The sequence below is a fragment of the Brachyistius frenatus genome, unplaced genomic scaffold (assembly GCF_029030835.1).
Source record: "Brachyistius frenatus isolate BFR_SWC_R1_liver_20210118 unplaced genomic scaffold, ASM2903083v1 Contig_10, whole genome shotgun sequence".
NCBI lineage: Eukaryota > Metazoa > Chordata > Actinopteri > Embiotocidae > Brachyistius > Brachyistius frenatus.
In genome coordinates, this window is record NW_027210609.1 from 5,204,510 (window position 1) to 5,217,873 (window position 13,364).

Genomic DNA, 13,364 nt, shown 5'->3' on the forward strand with positions numbered 1-13,364 from the left:
CTGTTCTGGGGCTCGTACTTTTTGATGACCTTGGAACGCGTCTGCAGAAAGTCGCTCTCTTGTCAAACAAAAGCCTCTAGGTTGCAACAACTTATGTAAAAATGTTATTCTCGCTGTAGCCAAAAAGCATTAAGAAGACATAAATCGTTAATATCTAACTCTGATTACTAAACCAGACATAACTAGCCATAAATACACAACAGATCATAGCTACAGATACTCCAGGGTTTTTTAAACCCCTTTGGCACCTCTGCACCTTTGCCTCCAGTAATGACATCCAGTGTGTTGTGTGTTTTTCTATGTGTTAAAGGTATGTCTCAAACATTACCACTGCCTCTTAATCCACAATTAGCTATTTTGTCCAATCTTTACAGTTCTGTAGAATCCATGGAAACTCAGTGTGTTTCTCGTGGTTTTTTAGTTCTTCGAAATATTTGGTAACAGAGTGATGACAGCCTCTGCAATGCCCTTCTCTTTGATGTTGAGGACAATGCCTTGACACCAGAAATGTGATCACTGAATGTTATTTTTCTAATGTAATTATAGATAATGAGTATATGTCAAATCAAATCTTTTTGCCATCATCTAAGTGGCATGTGTGCATTTGGGAATGTTTTCGCCTTGTTTTTTTCCCCTCTCTTCTCATTCACATCCCATTCATCAGCTGTTACTCAAACGAAGCTCAGTGAGTTGATGAGAGCGGACAGCATGTACGATTCAATCGCTTTATATCAGACGCGATATGAAAAGACGGAACATTAATGCAGACAGAATGAGACTCAGCAATGAGTCACACGCATCAATCATGTGATCCCCTTGTTTCTAATCAATTAGACATGGAAATTGACCAGCTAATATTGCATCTGCATATATTGATCTCTCTATTCTTACAAATGAATAGAGATGTTCTCTGCAGCGGTGCCCAGTGTTGCAGAATAATTATCCTTTGACCATTGTTTGTCTGCAATTGTGACTGTGATGCATTCCTGCTGGCAGGACCAACAACATACCCAACAGGCAGCGCTGTCTGTCTGCTGGGACACAGAGGAATAGACAGAACCGAACTGAGTGATACATGAGGAAAGAAATGAAGGAAGAGGGAAGGCTGCAGATGGAGAGTGGAGAAGAGGAGCATTCATACATTGACTTGTGATTCATTACAGGACAGGGTGCCAGGGAAGGCAGCAGACTGATATGAAAGAGCTTAAGGGAGCTTGAGGGAGCGACACAGCAGGAGGGAGACGAGAGATGATTTTATTAATAAAATTATCTAAAGTTATTGCTCTTCATGGAACTCGGGCAGTGGCCAGTGCTATCAGTGCCATTAATGGTGTGTGTGAGTGTGGAGGGGACTGTCAGTGTGTAACTCACACACGCACAGATGAACTCTGCTGCATTTTTTTTGGTATCAAGACTTTAATTTGAGCAATGGAGGATTAAAGTCAGGCAGTGTGCTTCTGTGGTGAATAATTGCAATAAGCTTATTTTTTTGCATATTACTTTAACCCAACTCAGCAAACGTGTCAAGTTTGCTCTGTCTTGAACTGTAGCTGCCACTTCTCTGTAAATAAAATCAGATTTACTAATGAAATGCTCTGCATGGCGTTAATCTGCTAGTTTTGGTCAGTAGATTTAGATAAATGACTACTGGTGCACCTGAATGATCTGAAAAGTAGATTTCTTAATTTCCAACTGCTTTTTAAAAATGTGTTGTCAATGAAAGGAAGAGAACTGAGGACACGGGGCAGGTTTTTTTTTCCGCAGGAGACAGAATTGCTGTTGAGTCACAGATAGTCTTAAATGGATGTTGTTAAAGTAATGAGAGGAGGCAAAACTGACACATTCTTCTTCTCTGTCATCTTTCTCTCTCCTCTAGTTTGACAAAAGCTGCCGGGAATACATCCATTGTGAGGGTGCATACCCTCACAATGGATGTGGTGTGTGAGTTGGTCTGTGTGTGTGATAAAAAGAGTAGTTATTATACTTCAAGTGGTTTGTGTACAGTTTCAGTGTTTTTCTTATATCCTTCCAACTCTCTGAGCTATATATGCAATATGTCTGTCTCTGCGTGAACATTGAAAAAGTGCTCGTACAGTCCATGTCCAAAGAGCTTTTTTGTTCCATGTTAACTCTGGAGGCCAAATGAAACATGGATTCCACTCTTTGTTCAGAAAAATGACTTTATTTCTATGGAATAGCAGTTTGATGGATGGTGTATCGTGTCTGTGGCGCTGGTTTTGGCCGCAGCAAGTTTAGTGGACATACAGTATGAAACATTGAGTTTTATAGTTATTGTTTTTGTTTTGTGTAGTTCTTGTAAAAAAGGCAGGTTGTTAAAAGTAATGTAGAAAGGTAGGGCGGAATAAAAATTGTTGACATTTTTTAATGCATTGGATATTTTTCTGGTTTAGTAACGAGTTTGTTAAGTTGCACATGATACTGTTCGTCTTGAGTGGCACAATAGTGATATTGTTTGTGTACATGAGTGAGATGAAAAAGTGTTTGATCAAAGACACAGCCAATCCAGTAAGAGAAAAAAAATGCACATACTCTGCATGTTAAGGCAATTCTCCTCCTCGTAATGATCCAAGCAAGTCAAAGCTGTGTCCATTTCAAACATCACACGGCTGTCATCAAAGAGGAAGAAAAAAAGAGACACTGTGGAACTATATTTCCAGTTTTCGGAGGACAAGAAAGCCTTTTGTTTCCTCAGCTTTGTCAAATTTTGAGATTATTTTGAAAGTAAACTCTTAGACAATGTTATGTTTTCCAGCATGTGTTTTTTTCTCTCTCTAAGCTTGTCATGGTCACCACCATGACCAGCTTCATTTTGAGTTCTTATTCTGACTTTTTTATCTTTCTTGCCACTCGGCTATGTTGCCAGTTACTCTTCCCTCTCATCTCTGGCCTTGTCTCTTGTCTCCCATGGTCTGTACCTTTCCACCCCATAGCTGTCTTCCACTTAAGCTGTCTCTGATACAGTCACCTTGTTAACACTTTGAAGTTGTTAAGATCAGAGAGCTTGACAAGTTGCAGTGAAATGTGGCAGGTCCACTCCTGATTACACAGACTTAAATATAAGACAGCCAATTTGCTCCCACTTTGAAACCCTCAATAAACGAAAGATTCAGTGCTGCCCACATTCTGCTATCTCTACTGCAAATGTAAAATACTGCTATTCTATTCTATTCTATTCTATTCTATTCTATTCTATTCTATTCTATTCTATTCTATTCTATTCTAGTCTATTCTATTCTAGTCTATTCTATTCTAGTCTGTTCTGTTCTGTAATAGGTTAAAAAAAAAAAAAACTATCTTTCAATACCCCATTTTTTCATCAACCACTAGATTCTGTATATTATTTTAGTACGAGTTTGTGCTTGAACATACTTTTTACATACCTAATGTACAAACTTAAAAGAGCTGACCGGCGAACTTTCCGTCACTGCATGTGAGTCATATGTCATCCCCTTCACTAGGTTAGCCTATAGTGACAGCTAGACACTTTGTTATGACCTAAAGGTGATTTTGACAGGGCATCAACAACCTCACTCTCCCCTGAGTCACCCTACAGCCCTCCACTGTAAACCTTAAGGCATGGCTGACTACTACTTGCATCAAGTTGAACTTAAAGTCAGCCACTGAATCATAATAACTGTTTAGCTGCAGTGACAAATTCACACTTTTTAAAGTAAGTTCCAACTATAAGCTAGAGATAAATGATCAGTTATTTATTGTATGTTACTATTTTTCCAAAGAGTTATTGGTCACTGTAATCATCGCCCCTTAAAAATATACAGAACAAAGCAGTATATTGTATTATGTAAAAAGAATTGTTCAAAATCATTGTTCTTTGTCTTACCTTACTTCTTGGAACTGTTGCTCGAGTCCACATAATGTTTTCAAAGATGTAAACAGGAAGTATGATGAATGTGGCTCTATGGGTTACTGTTAGTTGATACCTCAACCACGTCCGACAGCATTATGCAGTATATATTTTTGCCTCACCTCTCTCCCTCCTTGCCTCCCTTGCAACTCTCCTAGATCTCCCTGAGGAAGTTTTAAAAAAAAAAAACAGGGTTGACATAGTGATATATGAAGTTAGTGGATCCAAAGCTTTCTCAACATGTGTTGGTTCCTATCAGTTTTCAGTTTCACATAGAATTTAAGTAAGTACAGTAAGATAAGAAATTAAATGAAAACTATCCGACTGCAACAACACCGATTTGTGTGTTGTTGAAGGACTGTAGGCTACTGACCAAGATTTAAAAACACTACTTCATATACCTGTAAGAAATGTGTGCCCCCGCCTTTAAATATGAAAACATTATATCCACTTTCATGAAAAAGTAGCACTTCATTCCAGAGTAAAAATGCCTTTCCTGCTTTCCTGAAAGGTGCTTCTTAAATGTTAGTAGTTTCTTCATAGACTGGGACCAGCAGCAGTGGCCAGCTTGAATTTAGCCCAATGGATTCCCATGATGACTCATTTTTACTGTGGGAAGAAGTGCCACAAAGCCAATTGAAGAATCTCAGGCTGCAAACCTTGCATGTTATGCAGCTTAATCTACTCCTCTGCTGTCTGTGCTCAGTATAGACCAAACTCTCATAGTTGTGTTAGTTGTGTACTGCAAATTATGCTACTGGAGTGGAGCTTCCTGAGTTCCTGTGGGTATTTTGATCCTTTTTCCCTATTGTGAAAATGGGTCATGACTAGAATCGGGTGTTTGTTACTAAAGTCAAGCTTATCAAAACAGCTGTTTTCTCTACTTTTTATAATCACTTTTCTTTGGGGAGACTCTTTCATCATCAAAAGGCAGATTTTGTGTAGATTATTGATTTCAAATATTTGGTGTTAATGTGGGTCTCCTGTGTCTGCTTTCAGTGTTTACCCTTTTCAATACCACTGATCTGGCCAATGGAAATCGTACACATTGAGCCCAAAACAAAATCCCAGCTGGATGATCTAAAACATAAAAAGCTCAAAGAAATGCATCAATGATTTCACCAGTAAAGCAGCTGTGACTTTTGTTTATGCTCAGCGGTGCTGGAGATTTTGTCTTCTCTATCTACTTCTCACATAAATTTGTTGGGCACGTTTTGCACTCCTGGTTATTTTTTGCTAAGCGAGTGACATCCTGGCTCTGACCTTTAGTTTTCACAGAACAACTTAGCTAAGCGCTGTGTGTGTGTGTGTGTGTGTGTGTGTGTGTGTGTGTGTGTGTGTGTGTGTGTGTGTGTGTGTGTGTGTGTGTGTGTGTGTGTGTGTGTGTGTGTGTGTGTGTGTGTGTGTGTGTGTGTGTGTGTGTGTGTGTCTAGATGCCAACTTGAATCACTCCAGTGAGGATAGACTGACAGAAGGATGGGTATGGGAAGCCTGAAGGGGGAGAAATAGCATCACCCCAGCAGAATGATGAACTCACTGTATGAATGTGTGTGTATTTCTGTGCAAGCATGCACAGTAAGTAGCTGTGTGTGGCCTTATGCGCACATGTACAGTAGGTAGGAGCTTGCATGCATGGTGCCAGCATTTGTGCAATTGAAATAACACATGATGACAACATTTCACACACATTTGTCTGCAGAATCTAACTTGGACATACAGAGAGAGTAAGAGTGAGACCGTGTCTGGGGGAAACATATCCAGTGTTAAAAGAGCACTTTTATTGCTCTCACAGTCTGGACCAATGAAACAATTTTTTTTATTATTACTGAAATATTGATACCACAAAAGTATTCTGCAGTATATTTTCTCTGGCTCTTCATGTATTTGTCTTCAGGATGATTTAGAGTGTTGAGAAAAGGCAAAAAAAGACAGATAAAAAGGGAGGAGAAAATGGATGAGGGAGGCAATATCAAGGCACATGGCTTGCATTATTCTGTGGTTTTACGACAAATACTTAATGAAAATCCCCGGAAGGATGATAGAAGCCCGTATTTAATTAAGCCTTTATAAAATATTAACCAGGGAGGCCGGGGCGATTACCCCTCTCCCCTGGTCTGCTCAGTAGATTGAACCACAGTTACACTGCATAGACAGCTCTGAATTATAATTTCAGATAGAAGGTGAGTGTGCGTGTGTGTGTGTGTGTGTGTGTGTGTGTGTGTGTGTGTGTGTGTGTGTGTGTGTGTGTGTGTGTGTGTGTGTGTGTGTGTGTGTGTGTGTGTGTGTGTGTGAGAGTGTGAGAAAGCGAGCAGGTCTAATGCTCACTAAAGAGCCAAAGGGGAGGTTTGGATGGGGGACCAATGCTGCTCCTTTTTGCTACCTCTGGAATGTCTTCTAATCACATTAGGGGGAAGCATAGCTCTGATTTATAAGGGCTCTTTTAAGTTCACTTTTCAGCCCCAGCACCTCTATGCCTCTACCTTCAACAATCTTTGAAATGACTTTGATTCCCTAATTTGGGCGTCACGTCCTGTGAAGGGCACAATGTGCAGAAAAGGTGTAAATCATCACTAGATCTGTAGACTCTTTTTTTCACGTCAACGATGATGGCTGGTCTGTAGGGAGCTGGGGAAAGACCTTAAACTGCATTCACCATTGGGGCATAAGATATGGGAAGTGATGGAAGAAATATGCAAATACATTTTTTTCATGGTTAATGACAAAATGTCATTTTTTTGAGAGTCACCAATTACACAAACTGTAATTGTTCTCAGTGGTTGGAATCAAGTAGAAAATGTGTTGCAAATTGTGTGACATAATAATCTCAAATCAAGCCTGACTGAAGTATGGAATTTCTGCCATGCGGCCAAATAGGACTGTAATCCCTGTCTGGGTTTATTCACAGTTCGATTTGATCAGCCCTGATCTCTCTGTCCACTGGCTCTGAGTTGATGACTTTGACCCCCTCACAGTCAGTGCTGTGGGCAGTTGTCATGTGGGGTTCACTGACAGCTCATGTTGTCTGTCAAAATGATCATAAGAATGTAGAAAGTTTTGTTCTAGCCTGCCTTCAATTATACTCCTTCAAATAGTACTTGATATTAATCGGAATACATTACTGCAGTTCTTGCAAAGCAATGTCTGATAAAGGGAAAATACTGAGGGTGCAAAGTTGATTATATTACATTTTAATCTCAGAACCATGAAGTATTAAAGAAACATTGAGTATCTACAAACACACCATAATCATGACTCGTGCTCGGTTTTGTTATGTTTAGGTAATAAAAGCATTTTGGTTTGGGAGAGACCTTGGTTGTGATTACACGTGTGACCTTTTTTGTGCTTCAAGTAACTGTTGACTTTTTCAGTATCTGGCCAACCTCCTTGGTCAACAAAAAAAAAATGTCCAAGCCTTTTGCCAAGGGCTGTAGGTACCTAAGCATAGCCACAAAGCATAAATCATGCTTTTGTGCTACAAGCAGATGTTTTGGAGAAAGCAATGAAATTATATAAATTCAGTCAGTGAACAGCTCTGCAACTTGAAAATAACTTTTTCCTCAATAACTTGACAAACAACATAATATGGACAGCATTACTGTACATTTGAACAATATTGTAGATTCTAAGTTTTACAATAACATAATTGTTTGGGTTACTATTGAGTTGATTTCACCAATGTAATGAAATTAACCATATATACATGTATGAGGTATCTTATTGTATGAACTCACTGTCCTTATATTTACTCTGCATCATTTTACAGATCCATACAGACTCTGACGAAGGTGAGGGCAACATCAAGTACACGATTTCCGGAGAAGGGGCAGGTTCCATCTTCATCATCGATGAGCTGACAGGAGACATACATGCCACAGAAAGACTGGACCGAGAGGAGAAGGCGTTTTACACCCTCCGTGCTCAGGCCCGGGACCGGCTTTCCAACGACCCTCTGGAACCAGAGTCAGAGTTTGTCATCAAGGTCCAGGACATCAACGACAGTGAGCCCAAATTCTTGGAAGGTCCCTACATCGGCAGCGTGGCGGAGCTGTCACCAATAGGTAAGCTGAAGAAACATGTAGCTGGTGCAGTTAGAAAGGGGCCATCTGGGTAGCTGTTTTAATGCTTCCAGCTCTGGATGGCCCAAAGGGGCCGATACTGCTCAGAATTACCACATATATTCCAGATATTTTCATGATGCATAAGTCAGGTCTGTAACATAGTGCTTTGTCCTGGGCTCGAGGGAAGCTGGAAAGTGCCAAGACAAGCAGTATGCTAAAATTCTCCCTATATTAGAAATGGAAATATGAAAAAGCCGACATATTAGATAGAAATGTTTGATGAAAAGAGGTTTGGAGTCACTGAATTCACTTTGGATAGCGGGAAGCCGGATAGTGACATGGAGCTGTGACCTCTCGGTTGGAATGAGAAGGAAAATGAATGAGACGGTGCAGTCATATAAAAAACAAGAGGGAGGCAGACAAATTGCATTACTTCCAGATGAGGCTTTGTGGCTGTGTTCTGACACACTGTTAGGGAGCAAATAAAGAAGTGGGGGGGGGGATAATGGAGTAAGAGGAGCATAAGAGTGGTGCTTCAGAGGAGTAGATAATAGCGAGGGTGCAACCACATTTCCAGCGAGGCTTTTGACAATGACAGCACAATGCTTTTAATCTTGACAAACGTGTTTTTATTGTGTGCAACAGTATTAGTGGCACCCCATGGCAGCTTAAAATCCTCAGCAAAATGGAAAAGACAGGTGAATGAGTGTGTCAGGGGCTTCATTAGCATGGTATTAATGTCAAAGACACAGCTGATGTTTAATAAACAAAATTCTGTTTGGCTGCCAAGCGCTATCACAATGGCACATATGCTCAGAATGTTATGTGTGATGCTGGTATATGTGTGTGTTCATGCATATGCAGTAGAGATGGGGGTGCTCCTTGTTTGAGTGACTCCAGGAGTGGTGCAAAATGCAATGGCTCTTCCCTGTTCAAGCCTGATTGGAATTAATTCCTGCTTCCTCAGCATGATCCAAACCATGGGCATTTCTGCCTACAGTGCTCTCTGAAACTGAATGGCGTGTGTGTGTGTGTGTGCGTGCGTGTGTGCGTGCGTGCGTGCGTGTGTGAGGAGTGAGAGAGAAGGGCAGAGAAAGTGAGGGAAAGAGCAAGTGAAAGGTAGCAAAAACAGGGGAGGTATAAAGTAAATGGAAATAATGCATAGTTTTAGAAAACGATGCAAAACCTTAGAAAGCATAAGAGAGCTATTATCTCCTCAAGGAAGAGAGAGATGGAGTCATAGAAGCCACGCTTAGTTAATGTTAGTTCATGTAATCTTAATGATCATGACCCCTCCACCTCTGCTGCTACCCCTTGTTCAACCCTGTCGCACCTCAGTCAAATTACGCACTAAATGAGTGTGCAGTTCATGTTTTAAACATCGTTGTGGAGCACTACTCCTAATGAGGTAATCTACTGCTTAGTCAAGCATTCTGCTGCCCATGTCCCTGTTTCCTTTCTTTCTGCTGTTCTCCTGTTGAACATCAACTGAGACCAGCAGCATTTTTTTTTTTTTTTTTTTTGGCATGTCGGTGATAAGGTCACAAGCACAATGACGATAACAAAAGGGAGTGAAAAGAGAGGGCAAAAAAAAGATGCTGGACAGACTTGCCTGACTGTCACATGTCACTCAGGAGCTCATGGGCTTTTGCTGCACAATTCCCTCTTTTAAGAATAAGTCAAACAGCTGGGGAATCTCTTTTCTTATTAGGCTTGCCCTTTTATCTTTTTCTTACTGTCAGCAAATTACAAACTAACAGGAACTGACCCTGATAACAACCACAGCTTTATATAGCTTATTACAGACACATCAATGAGCCACGCCACTGCAATAGGTTACATATTCCTTAATTATGGTAAACATGTTTTGTTTATTTGGTTACACTTTATGGAAAGGCTACACAAATTATCATGAATTAATGCATGAATTCCTTATGATTTAAGCATTACTTCATGCATTAATACTTCATAAGTCATCAGGAAGTAACAGATAGTAAAGATCAAATGGTTCACCACTTCATGATAAACTCATGAGTTACGAATGCTTAATAAATTATGGGCTCTTTGCAGCTGAGGTTCAGTGGCCCAACATTTTCATTAATCATTGACGATGTACTCACCTGAGTTAATATTTTAATTACTGTGTTGTTCATGCATGACATCATGAATGAAAGACGTTGAACTCGTGTTACTTCCTGATGATTTCATGAGGTAATAATGCATGAAGTAATGCTTAATTCATGCAGGATTTCATGCATAAATCCTTGATAATTCATACACCCATAAGTGAAGTTTTACCATTTATTTTTTTGTCAAATCCTTGTACACTTTCCTGCTGCTGTAAACATTCAGTAGCACGCCACATTTGTAATAATCTATGGCTAAAAACTATCCCCAACAAAGGTACGTATTTCGTTTAGAAATGTCTCTATATTTTTGTTATCTGTTGTGAAAGATCCTTTTTAGAAACAGATGAACATGGGTTTGAGAATTGGAGCCAGAGTAGGTCAGATAGTATTGAAAGAGGAACAGGTGTTTTTAGTCTTTTCATCAGATTTATGAAGAATATTTTCAAAGGCTGACCTTATTGCTTTAAAACAATGTTTTTCTAAAGATCGAATAATTTCTTCAGTCTGGGACTTGACCCTTGATCTTTTGTAGCTCCTGTTTTTTTGTGTTAGCTTATTTTTGATTTACTGACTTATGGATATTTTAAAAGCGTGCTGACATCTGCTGTGTACTTCATTCAGCCTTGTTCTTGTTTGAACACAGTATACACTCCAAACTTGGTCAGAATCAGCATTTTTTCTGAAATTTGAACGAAGCTCCTGTGATGTGAAGCAGGGTTGAGTTTTATGCCTTGATGGAAGCAGGTTGGGAGCATTAGCCACAGTGGTGATGTGCTCACTGTGCTGTTTTACAGCCAACCATATCGTCAGATCGCCTTGGCACACGTGAGGCCATAACAGTAAGAAAGTAATCAGCAGTCAGTTGCCTGAGGCGTATTCATCTTTACTTATCACTCCTGTCATGTCTCCCACTGCCCGTCTTTGTCATAGCCTTACAGCCTCCAGTCCTGCCTCTCTCTTTCTACCCTTTTAAAAACATTTCCTGTCTGTCTGTCTGTCAGTCTTGCCTGCTTGTAGGTCTGCCTGCTCAGCATTTTCTTTTTCTTTACCAAAAATACACCTTTTGTACAATGTCCGTTTGTTTTTCAGGATTGGTTAAGGAGAATATATGGTAAATAATGGGAGGGGCAAAATTAATGAAGTATGAGGACCTGAGCTGTGTGTTGTCCTGTGAAAAATGTGTGGCTAATGAAATTGCAGTCTTAAATCAAATTTGCAGGGCATGGGTGATTGAATGTTGCTCAGAGAACCATACATGTCTTATTGTTGGGACAAAGGATGGTGCCACTCTGCAGAACCATAGCTGTGTCCTCTGACTCATAATTATAAAGACTGTGAACGATGGATTTATACAGTGTCTAGGTAGAGGACATCCTAGACTGAACACAACCAAAAAAAAAAAAACACAACCACGAAGCTCACTAGAAAATGTTGCTTAGTCTGTATGTGTAATAATTACAGCCAAAACATACATTCAGTTTCTATGTCAGATTCCAAAGTCTGTAACTTTTGGTTTCGTTGAAGCAGACTTAGGAAACTGTGTCATCTGGAGGTGAATAACTTCAATGATAAATGTGTTTGCTGGCTCACTTATCATCAACAACAGTAGGGCATATTTTGTAATTCTAAAAATTAAAAAAATAATGAATTCATATTTTTGATGAATCTCAACAGTGTTAGTGTGGAACTTCAAAAGTTTTCAACTACTACAATACTTTTTCAGCACATTCAGCAAAGGACTAAACTGAATAATATTACAGCGGGTCAGTGTTTAGCCACACAGCAAGAAGGCCCTTGGTTCAAACTTAAGCAAAACTAACTGGGGTCTTAGTTTGCAGGTTGTCCATTGGCCTTTGTGTGTTGGACTGGCCACCCTGCCAGTTGTTTTCATGCCTCACTCCCAGTGAATGTGTCATCATCAGATAGAGGAGATGAATGGGTAAGGCTGTTGCTCAGTCAGAGAAACACATTGCCTCCGTGAAAAGATGCCAACATTTTACTCACACGGTGGTGCATTGAAGCAATGAATCCTCCATATCCCTTTTGTTTACCTTCCTCTCTTTGTCGGCGCTAAGCACTAATGACAGTGAATGCGTTGTCCCTTACCCTGAATTTTGAGATGCACATAGATCAGTAGTATTGAACTCGGCTCAGACAGCAGTAATTGCTCACCACTATTAGTCTGTGAATGTAATGGCCCTCCTCAAAATATTAAAACCTTTTAAGAAGAAAAGTTGCACACATTCTTCACTTTTGTAAAAATGCAGCCCCAAAATACCCAGATTTGTGTACATAAAAAAAACATTACATTTTTAGGAAGGAAAGGGTTGAATTAAATATCTGAACTGTTTGAACTCAGCAAGTTTTGGTATGGCTCCAAACTCTTCAGCTGTCTTTAACATTAGGCTAAAACTGTTTATTTTGGTTCGCTGAAAATTGCATATGCACTCCATGCGTATGTGGGCATACTGTATTGTGGAAAAAAACAAAACTGTTTTATTTGATACGAGCACAATGCAGTTACAGTTGCCTTGTATTGGTATTGGTATGTTATTTTGGCTTAAAGGAGCTACAGATGTATTGTACTCTGAAATCAAAACTTGTCCATTATAGGTCTATTTGATTAATGGATGCTCACTTACTACCCAGCAATTCATCTTTCTCTTCATGGCTCATCCTTCTCTGTATTTCCTGAATAAATAATAGACCCATTATTAATGTAAATCAGCTGCAAATGTTAAAAGCTAATGTTGCCCCATGTCCATTTGCAAGGTAGTGTTAGATCTACAGGTCTGTCCATTAAAACATTCATCATTCCATTATAAATTTCATCGAATACGTTTTTGGCAAACGGCCCTCTGTCATCCTGAAAGTCCGAGTAACATTCATTGAGTGTACTTAACTTTACAAAATGGGTTAAGTTACAAAAATAAGATTTAAATATGACAACTTTAAATGTGAGAAGGGTTTGGCTTTTGTCATTTTAAATAACACACCATAAATGTTAGTAGTAGGTACAAAATAATTCATAGACAATTATTAAAGTTATATTAATAGTATATATACTATTGTGATGTTGGTGGGATAAAACTAATCATGTTTGTATACTAAATATTAGGGTATAGATGAGTGGTAACAGAGGAAACAGTGGCTCTGTCCAATGATTAGAAAAAAATAAATCTGCCCGCTGGCAACTCTAAACTTCACTGAATAACACATTATATATTTTATGTTTAAGAAATACAAAAAACACAATGTTAGAATGACATTGTGTTGAATGGTCCATACTGG

General features: G+C 39.4%; 1 protein-coding gene across 1 annotated transcript in view; it reads left to right on the forward strand.

Annotated features, from left to right (window-relative positions):
- LOC138616609 (cadherin-22) overlaps window positions 1–13,364 on the forward strand; it is a 148,267-nt gene that overhangs the window by 82,056 nt on the left and 52,847 nt on the right. The window contains exon 4 of the mRNA XM_069691046.1: window positions 7,650–7,944. Within this exon, the coding sequence (XP_069547147.1) occupies window positions 7,650–7,944 (295 nt within the window). The remainder of the gene's footprint in view (window positions 1–7,649; window positions 7,945–13,364) is intronic.